This window comes from Carcharhinus amblyrhynchos, chromosome 19 (assembly GCF_965287045.1).
Source record: "Carcharhinus amblyrhynchos chromosome 19, sCarAmb.v2.hapA, whole genome shotgun sequence".
Taxonomy (NCBI): Eukaryota; Metazoa; Chordata; class Chondrichthyes; order Carcharhiniformes; family Carcharhinidae; genus Carcharhinus; species Carcharhinus amblyrhynchos.
Genome location: NC_137342.1, coordinates 2,884,540 through 2,900,457, shown reverse-complemented (window position 1 = coordinate 2,900,457; position 15,918 = coordinate 2,884,540). Strand labels below are relative to the sequence as shown.

Sequence of the window (15,918 nt, the reverse complement as noted above, 5' to 3'; positions counted from 1 at the left end):
ATCATGAAGCACTGATTGATTTACCATCAGGTAGCATGTGTGCCCTTGTTCCAAGGCTTTTAAAGTAAATATGCTTCATGGCATCTTCTGCAGAAATTCTCTTCTTCGCCTGGTACTGCAAAACAGATTAAATATCTCAATTCTTTTTAAAACAAGATTAAAATTAATTTGATACATGTTGAAAGAGTTATCAACATTTCAATTATTCAACTTACTTGTAAAAAATTGGATAACAGATCAATTCCTTCTGTGTCTAATCTGTAAGAAAAAGCAGTCTCAAGTTGAATGGGTTACATTGGCATACACATCTGTCTTTACAGTTGTTCATCTTTTCTGAATGTCTCCAGCAGTGACGAAGGTAGGCAAGCACACTTTTTTTTAAACAATAGCTGTATCATGCCGATTGCCATCGCAAGACATGCACAAACTACCCAAACTTAGATTCTAGCTATTACAGTTCATTAATAGAGGCAGCCAGATGCAGGTAAAAGCCATAAGGAAAAGCTCTACAATTACTCTACATTTCTTGAAGGTAATGAAAGATATTCATTGAAACCTTACAGTAGGATTCCAGTCTAACCATAGGATTCCCCATCTGGGTCATCTGTACTCCCAGCAGCACAGAAATAACGGGTAGAATTTTCCATTCATGATACTAAGGGCGGTGACAATGGGTTTTGGAAGCATCCACCCTGCTGGTAGGAACTTGGGCCCCGATGCTGGGAAGCTTATGAATTTTGCATTGGTGAGTACTGCACCGAATCAACTGGTATCGGGAATGATTCACCAATCCCGACGGAAGGAGGTGGAATTGTACACCCAGGATGCGTGGGGTCCTTGACCATGTAGGTGCCTCTAAGTCATGAACAAACTGAGGTCTGACTTGTGCACACAAAATGGGTTTGAGGCTGATGTAATTTTTTTTGCTGGCAAGGTTGGTAGGTGTGAAGAGAATCTGGCAGGCAGCTGTTTTAATGAGTATTCATGAAATTTAAATAAAATGCAAATAGCGTTCACATCCCCAGGCAGCTGGTTTATCAACCGGCCATCAGGAAAACTGCAGACTGTTTTGAGGCTGACAGGTTTCTGGCTTTTTGCCTGCCACTACGTTCTTTGTTTCTGCCTGCCATGGAATCAGTCATGTGTAGGATGGGAAAATTCCATCCAATGTTCCTTGGAAACCTTTGTACTTTTCAATACCAATTCATACAGATAGGCGCGATCTTCCGGAGATCCTCTCCACTTTGAGCCAGCGGTTTGTGGCGTTGGTGGTAGCCATGATGTGGAAATGCCAACGTTGGGCACAGTAAAAAGTCTCACAACACCAGGTTGAAGTCCAACAGGTTAAACTGGAATCAGGAGCTTTTGGAATGCTGCTCCTTCCTCAGGTGAGTGGCCGCAATTCCAAATAAACCTGAATTACTGTAAGTAGCATTAATTTGGAATTTATTCCACGTATCTACTACACTGATCTCTAATATTCTTTGAATGTGTTATTTTTGCTGCAGGTCAAGTTCTGCTATCACTGCCCAGTCAAACTGGCAGCTTACTTCCACAAATATTCATGATATTCAGCAACTTGTTGAGATTTAAAACTACGGATTTCTATCTTTAATCTTCACACCACTATACATTTCATTACCATTTTGAAGATAAAGTTTTAAAGTATGATATTTTAACTACAGTTTTTGCGAGCAAACTACAGATGGTCATTGAAGGCCTTGTCAAATTACTCATTAACACCCAGTATTTATCCACTATACTACGTATGTATTAATATTGATTTTGGTAGCTGCATTAAACACTGCTCAGGTATTCGCTGGAAGTAGCATCACAGATCAGTAGTAGCTGGCAGAGTGAAGAAGCAGTCATGTATAGTGAACAACACCCTTTTTCTAGTTTATTTATTAATGTCACAAGTAGGCTTACATTCATACTGCAATGAAGTTATTGTGAAAGTCTCCTAGGTGTCTGTTCGAGTACACTGAGGGGGAATTTAACATGGCCAATGCACCTAAAAGGCACATCTCTCGGGCTGAGAGGGGAAACCAGAGAACCCAGAGGAAATCCACGCAGACACGGGAGAATGTGCAGATTCTGCACAGACAGTGACCCAAGCCGGGAATTGAACCCAGGTCATCGGCACTGTGAAGCAGCAGTGCTAACCACAGTGCCACTATTTTTAACCTTCTGTGCTATCCAGTGTCAATTCTCCAGTATACAACAATACTAGGTTCCTCTCCAGCTAGATAAACTTCAATGGATATCCTTGCACGGCGTGCACATATTTGGGAGTTTTCCAGACTTAACTACACTGTATTGTATTTATCCACACTGAAGAAAATCTGCTTTGCGTGGATATTTTACCCTAGTGCATCTAAATCAGCCTATGCGCAACGTAATTCCTATCAATTCCCAATTCCTTGCATCTTTCATGGCTGGTGTCGATAATACATGTCATGTCGCACTATCTGTAACCCCCGTGACTTGCCTGGGTTTGCAAAACCTCACTTACTGTACTGTCTGGAGACAATACACATCTCTTTAAACTGTGATCAGTGCCCCTTCCACTCACATTATCAGCCACTTCAGGTCTTGAACAGCAGGTTAGGTGTAAAGATTCGCATTCTAATCAGTAATCTCTAAACTGTCTGTGCTTTATATGCTCTGTCTGAGGCCAGAACTCTCCATTCACCTGACGAAGAGGGTGTCCCTCGAAAGCTTGTGAGTCTATTATCAAATAAATAGGTTGGACTAAAACCTGGTGTTGTCAGACTTTTTACTGTCTTTCATGGTTCACAGACATTGTGATAGCCATGGACAGGAAGTTAATTACATCTCATTTCATGCTTACTTAAATGGACTTTTACGAATAAATACAATTGACTATCAGTACCTTGGTGCATGATTTATCACAAGTTGTGGCTTATATTTAGGGAAGTTGTAAGCCTTAAATTCCTCATTTGAAGATATTCCTGGCCATGTCTCCTCTGTAGGTGTTCCTGCATTAAATAAAGTCCATTAGTATGATGCAAATGCTCATGGAAAATACAAACATGATTTTTCAAGTTTCACAGTTCATTTCACAAGTACTTTTGTAAAATGTGCTCAACAAAGCGATTGATGAGAGTATGTCGAAATGGCACATTCTTTAAAACAAGTTCAACTTATACATGAAAGCAGAAATCACCATCAACCCATGAGAGAGAACCACCTAAAAAACACCCTTCAAAAATTCAGTTTCCACACTATGTGCCATGTGCTCAATTAGCAAGATCAACATCATTGACATATCACACTCTGATGGATTTAAGTTATAACTAAGATCGTAGGACTGGGTGAACTATTCTTACTTTGTGCTGTAAGCCCCAAGTCACAAGGTTTCCTCAGAGTTAAGCAAAGTGGTCCTGACCAATTACTGCAATTGTAAATCTCCTAAACTGACTTCACTAATAACAATACTTGCCTGTCTAGGATCCAACTGGGTCTCTGGGTGGAGACAACCATATGATCAGGGAGCCATGCTTTGGCCAGTAGAACAATTATTTGATATCTCTCATTCCACACCTCCGCCATTTAATAGATGCCAGTCACCATACGGTATCTCGTCCTAGATGCCATTATTCATGATTGTTCTTTAACACTGAATTTTGGAATGTCTACTATGATAATACTGAAGGTACTGAGTACATATACATTAATTTATTCCCGTTCACAAATTAAAGCTCCGAAAGCCAAGCATTGCATTTACTGAGTCTATCAGTTAATTCAGCATGAAACTGGGGATCATGTTCATCAGTGTAGTTCAGTATGCAGTGGACAAATATCATCAGACATACACCAGTCTGAAAAATTGCTAAATAAATGCAATTCTTTCAAAAACATCAGTATTAGGATATCAATACTGTTAATGCTGCGTTAGAAAAACTCATCTAAACCTGACTGGTAAAGAGGGTACTTGGAAAGCGACTTCATGAGAGGTCCCATGTCAATTATAATTTGAATTTCCTGTAATTGATCATGAATTCCAGCTGCTAACGTGGAATGGAAACACATTGATAGCACTTTCTGATTTTGCTCCGTAGAAGTACAGCTGAACGTACAAACCTATCATTGAAGTGATTGTCGCTCCAAGAAGGCATTTACTTTGGACTCAAGGGCCAGGTGAAGGTCCTACTGCTGCTGAACTTGAGATACTTCTGCCTGGAGACTGACAAGCCCACTGTACAAACACATTCCATGGTTCATGCCTCAGGTTAATGTTAACTATGAGCCATGACACTCTTGAGCTTCCTCTCAATTTAAAGGCATTTGGCAATGAGGGGTCCGGGACAACCCTGGGAAACCTTGAATTTTCCTGATTTCATTTACGTTTTCTTACAGTTCTAGCAGCAGTTTTGGTATCTAATCATATTTACATATCCTCAGATGATGCCAAAACCAATTGCATTTGAGAGAGAATCCAAAGTTAAGAGAATGGCTTTTCTGTGGTGCTTGTGGGAGGATGGTAAATGATAGGCTAGTTATCCATTGCTTTTTGGGTCCATGTTGACCTCCCCAGTCGTCCAATACCAGCTAGATTGTCCCTTCAAGAAAACACTAAATTATTCATTCTTATTTTTGTTTGTGACATTTCAAATTCCTTGGATTCTGGTGGATTGGAAACATGCTAATGTGATGCCCCTACTCACAAAAGGAGAGAGAGGCAAAACGTAGAAAACTATAGGCTGGTTACCTGGACCTCTGTGGTGGGAAAAGTGCTGGAGGAGATAAACGACTATTTGGAAAGACAGAAGTCAATCCATCATCGTCAGCATGTTTTTATGAAGGGTGTGTCATGTGTGACAAACTTGCTTGAGTTTTTTGAGGACATAACCAACAAGGTGGATATCGAAGAACCTGTGGATGTGGTTTATCTAGATATCCAGAAGGCTTGTGACAGGATGCCGCATAAAAGACTGATCCAGAAGGTGAAATTGCACGGGATTGAGGGTAAAGTACTAGATTGGATTGATGATTGGCCGACAGAAAAGAGGGTCCAGATAAATGGATCCTTCTCTGGCTGGCAAAATGTAATTAGCGGGGTGCTGCAGAGGGCAGTCCTCGGACCTCAACCGTTTACAATTTATATAAATGACCGGCAAACAGGGACAGAGTGTAACATAGCAAAATTTGCAAATTATACTAAAATAGGTGGAAAACAGACAGTGAAGAAAATATAAAGACAGACAGAGATAGGCTAGAAGAATGGGCCAAAATTTGGCAGATGGAGTTTAATGTGGATAAGTGTGAGGTTGTCCATTTTGGCAGAAAAACAGAAAGGCAAATTATTATCTAAATGGAAAGCAGATTCATAAAGCATTAGGGCCAAGAGATCTGGGTGTCTTTGTTCATGAATTGCTGAATACATGTTGGTGTAGCACACAATAGAAAAGACAAATGGGATGTTAGCATTTATTGCAAAAGGACTGGAGTATAAAAGTAGATAAGTGTTGTTGCAATTGCATGGGGTATTGTGAGACCACATCTGGAGTATTGTGGCCAGTTTTGTCTCCTTATTTCTGGAAGGATGTGGTGGCATTAGAGGCAGTTGAGAGGAAGTTCATCAGATTTCATCCTGAATGAAAGGGTTGACGTACGAGGAAAAATTAAATAGTTTGGGCTTATACCCACTGGAGATTAGAGGGATGAAAGGGGATCTGACTGAGATATATAGAATTTTATGGGGGATTGATAAAGGAAATGTAGACCAAATGTTCCTTCTCATGGGGCAACCTAGGACAAGAGGTCACAGGCATAGGTTGAGAGGCAGTAGATTTAAAACTGAGATGAAGAGGAAATACTCTGAGGGGGGTAAATTTATGGAACTCGCAATAGCTCGATGGAGTTTGAATCATTGAATGGTTTGAAAAAGGAGGCAAAGAGATATGGGGAACTGGTGGGGAGGATTTGAGACCAGGGAGAGATCAGCCATGATCTGATTGAGCCTGCTCCGCCATTCAAAGGGCTGAATTTGCCAACTTCTGCTCCTATGTTTCTATGCGGAAACAAAATACTGCGGATGCTGGAATCTGAAACAAAAACAGAAAACGCTGGAAAATCTCAGCAGATCTGACAGTATCTGTGGAGAGAGAACAAAGCCAGCATTTCAAGTCTGGATGACTCTATCAGAGCTCATGGTGATATTGGAAAATTGGGGCTGCATTTCATGCTGCAATTTCCTACTTGAGTCACGGGTCAGGATATTCAGCTGTATCATGAATGCTCTATACTTCAGACGCTGCAAGATGATGTGTAAGCATTGTCCAGATTGGGACATGGGGTTAGGAAATTAGGTGTGGAATTACAGAGTGTTTCTCTTTGCAAACAGGAACTGTAACTAAAGCTGCAGAACAGGATTGATGTCAATGACATGGATGGTGGAACAAGAATCGAATGAGTGTTCCTTTGTTCTTTGTGCGATTGGCTTTGTTCCCGATAGTGATTGGGCAAGAGGTCTACACAATAAAACTAGTTACTCCCCTTTTCTCACTGCCCCCCACTCTCCATCTCATCATTCTCATTTTGGGATATATTTTAAGATGAATATAGGCTATCCTCACTGAATTCTACAAACTGGTCTAATTGGCTTCAATGTGCATTCAGTAATTGAAGCCTTACATTTCAAATTTCTACAAATTAATTGTGTTTTAAAAGACAAAATTCAAACACAGCCTCTTGCCACCCAACAAGGCTCCCAGTGCATACTTTATCCAGGAGGCCTTTAGGATGCCCAGCTTCCACTATTATATGTTGGCTGTAGCATTATTGCCAGTTTCAGAAGAAAGACAGGTATAAACCTAAACTGAGGCCTAGTATTAAAAATTTTCTGGACCTCAATTTTTTTCCCAATTTCCAAGTCCCCCATCCACTTTAAACCTCATCAACAGATTACCCCCAGCCCAAGTTAAAATTGGCCCTATCAATTCTGAAGGTCTCTTCAATTAGATGTTTTATTTCCATCAGGCACTAGGATGTATTTTGTCAGGCTCTTGTGGTTTATTTTCCTTTAGCCGAACAACTTGTAGAAAATTAACTTTTAATCCATAATATTGTTTATATTGCTCTTAATCGCTTCAGATTCCCTTCTCCAATATTGTTACATTTAGTAAAATGCTACATGATTTATTACATACCATCACCAACTAAATCATCTACAATTTGATAATCCTCTCATACCTGCATTTTCCTGATAACCATGCATTTTTTTTCATTTTCAAGTTTCCAATTGCTGTTTGAAAACTAGTTGTAGTTGCTTCTACCACGCCACAAAATGCTTCACTGTTCCTTTTGAGGCTTTTAAAAGTTATTTTTCTTACATTTCCTCAGCTCCCCCTGTCCCAGCCTAAATTTTTTTTTGCACTCTCCATTAGATTTTTAAAATAAATATTTTTATGGCCCATATACAATATCTTCAATTTTGCTTTGAGGCAGAATCTGGCGAGATCAGAGTGCAACGATGTGGACGATGGATTTGGTGTTCGGTGGAGGGACTTGAAAATGTCAGTTCTACGTTTGTGCACGTGAGTGGCAGAGAAGTTGTACAAATGGAGGCTAGAAGAAGCAACAATAGAAGCAGCTAAAACATCAGTTTTGTAGAACAGAGGGATCCGGGAATACAGGTACAGAATTCCCTAAAAGTGATGTCACAGGTGGATAGAGTTGTAAAGAGTGCTTTTGGTACACTGGCCTTTCTAAATCGGAGTATCGAGTATAAAAGTTGGAGTGTTATAGGAAGGTTGTATAAGGCATTGGTGAGGCCGAATTTAGAGTATTGTGTACAGTTTTGGTCACCTAGTTACAGGAAGGATGTAAATAAGGTTGAAAGAGTGCAGAGAAGGTTCACAAGGATGTTGCCAGAACTTGGGAAGCTGAGTTACAGAGAAAGATTGAATAGGTTAGGACTTTATTCCCTGGAGCGTAGAAGAATAAGGGAAGATTTGATAGAGGTGTATAAGATTTTGATGGGTATAGATAGATTGAATGCAAGCAGGCTTTTTCCACTGAGGCTAGGGGAGAAAAAAAACAGAGGACATGGGTTAAGGGTGAAAGGAGAAAAGTTTAAAGGGAATATGGGGGGGGCTTCTTCATGCAGAGAGTGGTGGGAGTGTGGAATGAGCTGCCGGATAAACGCGGGGTCACTTTTAACATTTAAGAAAAACTTGGATGGGTTCATGGATGAGAGGGGTGTGGAGGGATATGGTCCAAGTGCAGGTCAGTGGGACCAGGCAAAAAATGGTTCGGCACAGACAAGAAGGGCCAAAAGGCCTGTTTCTGAGCTGTAAATTTTCTATGGTTAGGAGAGTGGGCAAAGAAGTGGCAGATGGAATACAATGTGGAAAAGTGTGAGGTTATGCACTTTGGAAGGACAAATGGAGGCATAGACTATTTTCTAAATGGGAAAATGCTTGGGAAATCAGATACACAAAGGGACTTGAGAGTCATTGTTCAGGATTCTATGCAGGTTCAGTCGGCAATTAGGAAGGCAAATGCAATATTAGCATTCATGTCAAGACGGCTAGAATACAAGAGCAGGGATGTACTTCTGAGGCTGTATAAGGCTCTGGTCAGACCCCATTTGGAGTATTGTAAACAGTTTCGGGCCCCATATCTAAGGAAGGATGTGCTGGCCTTGGAAAGGGTCCAGAGGAGGTTCACAAGAATGATCCCTGGAATGAGGAGCTTGTTGTATGAGGAATGATTGAGGACTCTGGGTCTGTACTTGTTGGAGTTTAGAAGGATGAGGGGGGAATCTTATTGAAGCTTACAGGATACTGCAAGGCCTGGATAGAGTGGACATGGAGAGGATGTTTCCACTAGTAGGAAAAACTAGAACCAGAGGGCACAACCTCAGGGACAATGCTTTAAAACAGAGATAAGAAGGAATTTCTTTAGCCAAAGAGTGGTGAATCTGTGGAACTCCATGCCACAGAAGGTTGTGGGGGCCAGATCATTGAGTGCCTTTAAGACAGAGACAGATAAATTCTTGATTAATAAGGGGATCAGGGGTTATGGGGAAAAGGAATGAGAAAAATATCAGCCATGATTAGATGGCAGAGCAGACTTGATGAACCGAGTGGCCTAATTCTATTCCTATGTCTTTTGATCAAAGAGAAGAGCTCACCAGTCAGCAAAGGAAGATGTACAACGATGAACTAGGGAAATCAAGAACCAACAGTGGACCATTAAATCTAAGGAGCTGCAACTCTTTGCTGGTAAGCACAGCACCCAGTGCTTCTTCAGTGCCACAATGCACGGACCCAACATCCTCGGTCTCAAACCAGTGTGGAGTAAAGACGAAACCTTTTTGAGAGACCAAGAAAACACCAGCCTCTCCTGAAGAGAACACTGCAGAGATTGTCTAAACCTGATGCAATCATAGATGAGGAGACGTTCTAGGAAATCCTCTAACTTCCCAAGATGATCTTGGACTTCCACCAAGCATGGATGAAGTCGAAGCCACCATTAAACAGGTGAAGAATAGAAAAGCCGTAGGAGTAGATGGGATTCCAGCGGAAATTTTCAAACTTGGAAGAGGTTACCCGTCGTCTCCATCAGCTGTTCCTGAAAATCTGGGACAGAGAAAAATTCCTGCTGACCTCAAGAATGCCGTCATTGCCATCACCTTCAAGGAAGGACAGATAACAGGCAACCGAGGAACCTCCCTACTCTCCCGTTGCTGGCAAGATTATTGCTTGGATTCTCGCTAGCTACCTTGCCCAAATCTCTGAAGTAGTCCTTCCAGGAAATCAGTGTGGTTTCCAACCAAACCATGGGACAACAGTCATGATTTTCACTGTTCAATAACTTCAACAACAAGTCCAGGATCAACATCGACTGCTCTTCATGGCCTTCATCAATCTGACCAAAGCTTTTAACTCAATCAATCTGGAAGTGCTACCAAAGGCCGGCTGTCCAGAGAAGTTCATCAGTATCCTCCAACTCCTCCATGATAAGATGCTGACGATAGACTTCACCAATGGAAAAAAGACAGAAATCTTTGAGGTTAAGACTGGTGTCAAGCAGGAATATGTCATCACCCTTTTCTTCATCTTCATCATACTTCAACTTGTCAAGTACAAGCTTCCCAGTACAGCACACACCGTGTGCAGGATGGACGGAAAACTTTTCAACCTCAACCAACTGAAATGTAAGAAGTGACACTGCCATCTTTGCTCTTCCAGAAGACATTGTCCAAGCTATGTTAACATCTTTGTGGGAGCACACCTAAGAATTGGTCTCAGCCTCAACCTCAAGAAAGCTCAAGTCTTTACCACCCAAGAGCAAGATCCAGTCTCCCCTACCATCAAGATCAACAGCTGGTGCAGGAATTTAGATTTTTGGATCATTGGGATCTTTCCTGGGGAAGCGCTAACTGTTCAAGAGGGATGGGTTACATCTGAACTGCAGGGGTACTAACATCCTCGCGGGGAGATTTGCTAGAGCCACTCGGGAAGGTTTAAAACTAGTTTGACAGGGGGAGTGAGATCCAAAGCAGTAGGGAGACAGAACAGAAGTTTGAGGGCAGCACAGAAGTTAAGGAGAGCACATTAAGTAGTAAAGACCATAGAACCATGGAAAACTACAGCTCAGAAACAGGCCTTTTGGCCCTTCTTGTCTGTGCCAAACCATTTTTTGCCTAGTTCCACTGACCTGCACTTGGACCATATCCCTCCACACCCCTCTCATCCATGAACCTGTCCAAGTTTTTCTTAAATGTTAAAAGTGACCCCGCATTTACCACTTTATCCGGCAGCTCATTCCACACTCCCACCACTCTCTGCATGAAGAAGCCCCCCCTAATATTCCCTTTAAATTTTTCTCCTTTCACCCTTAACCCATGTCCTTTCTTTTTCTCCCCTAGCCTCAATAGAAAAAACCTGCTTGCGTTCACTCTATCTATACCCATCAAAACCTTATACACCTCTATCAAATCTCCCCTCATTCTTCTACCCTCCAGGGAATAAAGTCCTAATCTATTCAATCTCTCTCTGTAACTCAGCTTCTCAAGTCCCGGCAACATCCTTGTGAACCTTCTCTGCACTCTTTCAACCTTATTTACATCCTTCCTGTAACTAGGTGACCAAAACTGTACACAATACTCTAAATTCGGCCTCACCAATGCCTTATACAACCTTACCATAACACTCCAACTTTTATACTCGAAACTCCGATTTATAAAGGCCAATGTACTAAAAGCACTCTTTACGACCCTATCTACCTGTGACGTCACTTTTAGGGAATTCTGTACCTGTATTCCCAGATCCCTCTGTTCAACTGCACTCTTCAGAGTCCTACCATTTAGCCTGTATCAGTAATTCTAGTACCTGACAGATCAGGCAAAAGCAGGATAAAGAGCAAGAGAAGTCTAGATTAAACTGCATTTATTTCAGTGCAAGAGGTCTGACAGGCCAGGCAGATGAACTCAGAACATGGATGGGTATGTGGGATGGGGATATTATAGCAATTACTGAAACATGGCGAAGGGAGGGGCAGGACTGGCAGTTCAATGTTCCAGGGTACAGATGCTATAGGAAAGATAGAACAAGAGGTAAGAGAGGAGGGGGAAGTTACACTTTTGTTTAGGGAATGCATCATGGCATGAGAGGGGATATATCCGAGGGTTTGGCCTCTGATTCTATATGGCAGAACTGAGAAATAAGAAGGGGGAAATCACTTTGATAGGGCTGTACTATAGGCCCCCAAATAGTTGGCAGGAAATTGAGGAGCAAATATGTAACGAGATTACAGACAGCTCCAAGAAAAATAGGGTGGCAATAGTCAGAGATTTTAACTTCCCCAACATTGACTGGGACAGCCATAGTATTAGAGTGTCGGATGAAGAGAAATTTGTTGAGTGTGTTCAGGAGGGATTTCTCATTCAGTATTTGGTTGGCGCGACCAGAGAGGGAGAAAAACTCGACCTCCTCTCGGGAAATAAGGAAGGGCAGGTGACAGAAGTATTAAGTGACGGATCATTTTGGTACCAGAATTCTATTGGTTTTAAGATAGCTATAAGAGAATGATACGTCTGGCCCAGAAGATAAAATTCTAAATTGGGGCAAGGCTAATTTTGATGGTATCAGGCAGGAACTGTCAACAGTTAACTGGAGGAGTCTGTGGGAAAACAAAGGGATGCCTCGTAAGTGGTATGCTTTCAACAGCATGTTAACCAGGGTCCAGAGTAAACATATTCCTCTTAAAGCTGGCAGAAGTAGGGAACCCTGGATGACTCAGGATATTAAGGCCCTGGTCAAGGAGAAGAAAGAGGCACATGACATGCATAGGCAGCTGGGATCAAGTGAAGCCCTTGAAGAGCATAGGGGGTGCAGGAGTACAGTTGAGAGAGAAATCAGGAAGGAAAAAGGGGAAATGAGATTGTTTTGGCAGATAAGGCAAAGGAGAATCTAAAGAGCTTCTACAAATACATAAAGGGCAAAAGAGTAATAAGGAAGAGGAGAGAGTAGGACCTCTTAAGAATCAACAAGGTCATCAATATGCAGATCCACAAGAGATGGATGAGATCCTAAATGAATATATTTATTTACCGTTGAGAAAAGCATGGGCGTTAGGGAACTTGGGGAAATAAATAGTGATGTCTTGAGGATTGTACATATTAGAGGTGGTGGTGCTGGAAGTCTTAAAGCACATCAAGGTAGGTAAAACGCCAGGACCTGATGAAGTGTATCCCAGGACATTGTGGGAGGCTTGGGAGGAAATTGCAGGTCCCCAAGCGGAGATACCTGAATTATCGATAGTCATGGGTGAGGTGCTTGAAGATTGGAGAATGGCACATTTCGTACCTTTGTTTGAAAAGGGCTGCAGGGAAAAGCCTGGGAACTACAGGCCAGTGAGCCTCACATCTGTGGAGGGTAAATTGTTGGAAGGTATTTTGAGAGATAGGATCAACAGGCATTTAGAAACTGAGGAGACACGGTCAGCATGGCTTTGTGAGTGGAAAATTACGTCACGTCAAATTTAATTACGTGGCGAAAAACTGCAGCAGGCGACGGTGCAGAGGGACCTTGGGGTCCTTGTGCATGAGTCGCAAAAACCCAGCCTGCAGGTGCAGCAGGTGGTCAGGAAGGCTAATGGGATGCTGGCCTTCATAGCGAGGGGGATTGAATATAAAAGTAGGGAGGTCTTGCTGCGGCTGTATAGGGCATTGGTGAGGCCGCAGCTGGAGTACTGTGTGCAGTTTTGGTCGCCGCACTTACGCAAGGATATTTTGGCCTTGGAGGGAGTGCAGAGGAGGTTTACTAGGCTGATACCGGAGTTGAGGGGGTTGAACTATGAGGAGAGGCTGAATAAACTAGGCTTGTACTCGTTAGAGTTTAGAAGAATGAGGGGAGATCTCGTTGAGACGTATAAGATGATGAATGGGATGGATAGGATTGAGGTGGAGAGGCTCTTCCCGCTCAGAAAGGACAGTAGGACTAGGGGGCACAGCCTCAAGATAAAGCGGGGGCGGTTTAGAACGGAGTTGAGGAGGAACTTCTTCACTCAAAGGGTGGTGAATCTCTGGAATTCTCTGCCCGTTGAGGTGGTGGAGGCTGCCTCGCTAAATATTTTTAAGACGTGGGTTGATGGGTTTTTGATAAGCGAGGGAATTAAGGGTTATGGGGAGAGTGCGGGAATGTGGAACTGAGCCACGACAGGTCAGCCATGATCTTACTGAATGGCGGGGGAGGCTCGAAGGGCTAGATGGCCTACTCCTGCTCCTATTTCTTATGTTCTTATGATTGAGTTTTTTGAAGGGGTAACCAAGAAGGTAGATGAGGGCAGTGCAGTTGATGTTGTCTACATGGACTTAAGCAAGGCCTTTGACAAAGTACCGCATGGTAGGTTGTTGCATAAGGTTAAATCTCACTGAATCCAGGGTGAGATATCTAAATGAATACAAAATTGGCTTCTTGACAGAAACCAGAGAGGGTGGTTGTAGAGAACTGTTTTTCAAACTTGAGGTCTGTGACCAGCGGTGTGCCTCAGGAATCAGTGCTGGGTCCATTGTTATTTGTCATTTATATTAATGATTTGGATGAGAATATAGGAGGCATGGTTAATAAGTTTGCAGATGACACTAAGATTGGTGGCATAGTGGACAGTGAAGAAAGTTATCTCCAGTTACAACAAAATCTTGATCAATTGGGCCAGTGGGCTGACGAATGGCAGATAGAGTTTAATTTAAACAAATGCGAGGTGATGCATTTTGGTAGACTGAACCAGGGCAGGACTTACTCAGTTAATGGTAGGGCACTGGGGAGAGTTACAAAACAAAGAGATCTAGGAGTACATGTTCATTGCTCCTTGAAAGTGGAGTCACAGGTGGACAGAGTGGTGAAGAAGGCATTCTGCATGCTTGGTTTCATGTACTATCTAATACATGGTTTCATGTAATACAAGAGTTGAAATGTCTTGTTGAAGTTGTACAAGACCACACATGGAATACCATGTGCAATTCTGGTCACCCTAATATAGAAAGGATATTATTAAACTAGATAGAGTGCAGAAAAGAGTTACTAGGGTGCTACCGGGACTTGATGGATTGAGTTATAAGGAGAGGCTGGTTAGACTGGGACTTTTTTCTCTGGAGCGTAGGAAACTGAGGGGTGATCTTACAGAGGTCTATAAAATCATGAGGGCCACAGAGCAGCTAGATAGTCAATATCTTTTCTCAAAGGTAGGGGAGTCTAAAACTAGACAGCATAGGTTTAAGGTGAGAGGGAAGAGATACAAAAGTGTCCAGAGGGGCTATTTTTTCACACAAAGGGTGGTGAGTGTCTGGGACAAGCTGCCAGAGGTAGTAATAGAGGCGGGTACAATTTTGTTTTTTAAAGAGCATTTAGATAGTTACATGGGTACCCACGTAAGGGGATTTGGGCCAAATGCAGGCAATTGGGATTAGCCTACAGGTTTCTAAAAAAAAAGGGCGGCATGGACAGGTTGGGCCAAAGGGTTTGCTTCCATGCTGTAAACCTCTGACTCTATGCAAGAGACTCTCCCAACCTTGGTACATTTCTCCTATCTGGGGAGCCACCTCTTTTCTAAGGCTAACATTGATGCAGAGATCCAACATTTTATCAAACTGGTGAGCACCACCATCAATGTCTAAGGAAGGGAGTCTTCAACGACCATGACATTCATGTTGAAACCTCATGTAGATGAAGATCCTCATGTATAAGGCAGTCACCCTCCCAATTCTTCTGTATGGTTCAGAAATTTGGACTAGATACAGACGCCACCTCAAGGCCCTGAAGAGATGCCACAAATGTTGTCTGAGACAGATTCTCCACATCAGCTGGGAGAACAGGCATATTAGCATCTGCGCCCTTATTGGAGCTGAGGGCAGCAGCATCCGAGGTCATGATCATCTAAAACCACCTCCGCTGGGCTGGCCATGTGCTTAGGATGTCAGAGTCCCGACTGCCAAAGCAAATTCTTTTTACTCACCTCAAGGAAGTCTCCCAAATAAGAGAAGGACAAAGGAAGCGCTTCAAAGGTATCCTGAAGGTCTACCTCAAGAAATGCAACATAGATGTCAACACCTAGGAGACTCTTGCTTAGAAGAGACCTACTTGAAGGAACCTCCTAATTAAAGGGATGCAATTCTTCGAGGACACCCGACATTAAGAGGCAGCCCAAAAAAGGGGCCCGAGAACAGAATACCAGTGAACTGGAATCCAAGGGCTGAACTCAGCTCCTGGAAACACCTGCCAAAGATGTGGCTCTGGATCATCAGCCACGCAAGGACCACAGCCTCATGACCAGCAATGTGGAGTTTCTTGGGTGGGCAATCATACTTGTTAGTGAGTGATCACCAAAGATTGATACTTATTAAGGGAGAGGATGAGCAAAATGTCTCAGCTGAAGTGGAAATGG

At 42.6% G+C, this 15,918-nt stretch overlaps 1 protein-coding gene across 3 annotated transcripts in view; it reads right to left on the bottom strand.

Annotated features, from left to right (window-relative positions):
- The window catches only part of cdk17 (cyclin dependent kinase 17), a 193,425-nt gene that overhangs the window by 9,439 nt on the left and 168,068 nt on the right, over positions 1-15,918 (bottom strand). For all 3 annotated transcript variants that reach the window (XM_080207127.1, XM_080207126.1, XM_080207128.1), the window contains 3 exons: positions 2,897-3,002; positions 216-258; positions 25-115 (listed from right to left, as the gene is read on the bottom strand). In XM_080207127.1, coding sequence (XP_080063253.1) covers positions 25-115; positions 216-258; positions 2,897-3,002 — 240 coding nt within the window. The remainder of the gene's footprint in view (positions 1-24; positions 116-215; positions 259-2,896; positions 3,003-15,918) is intronic.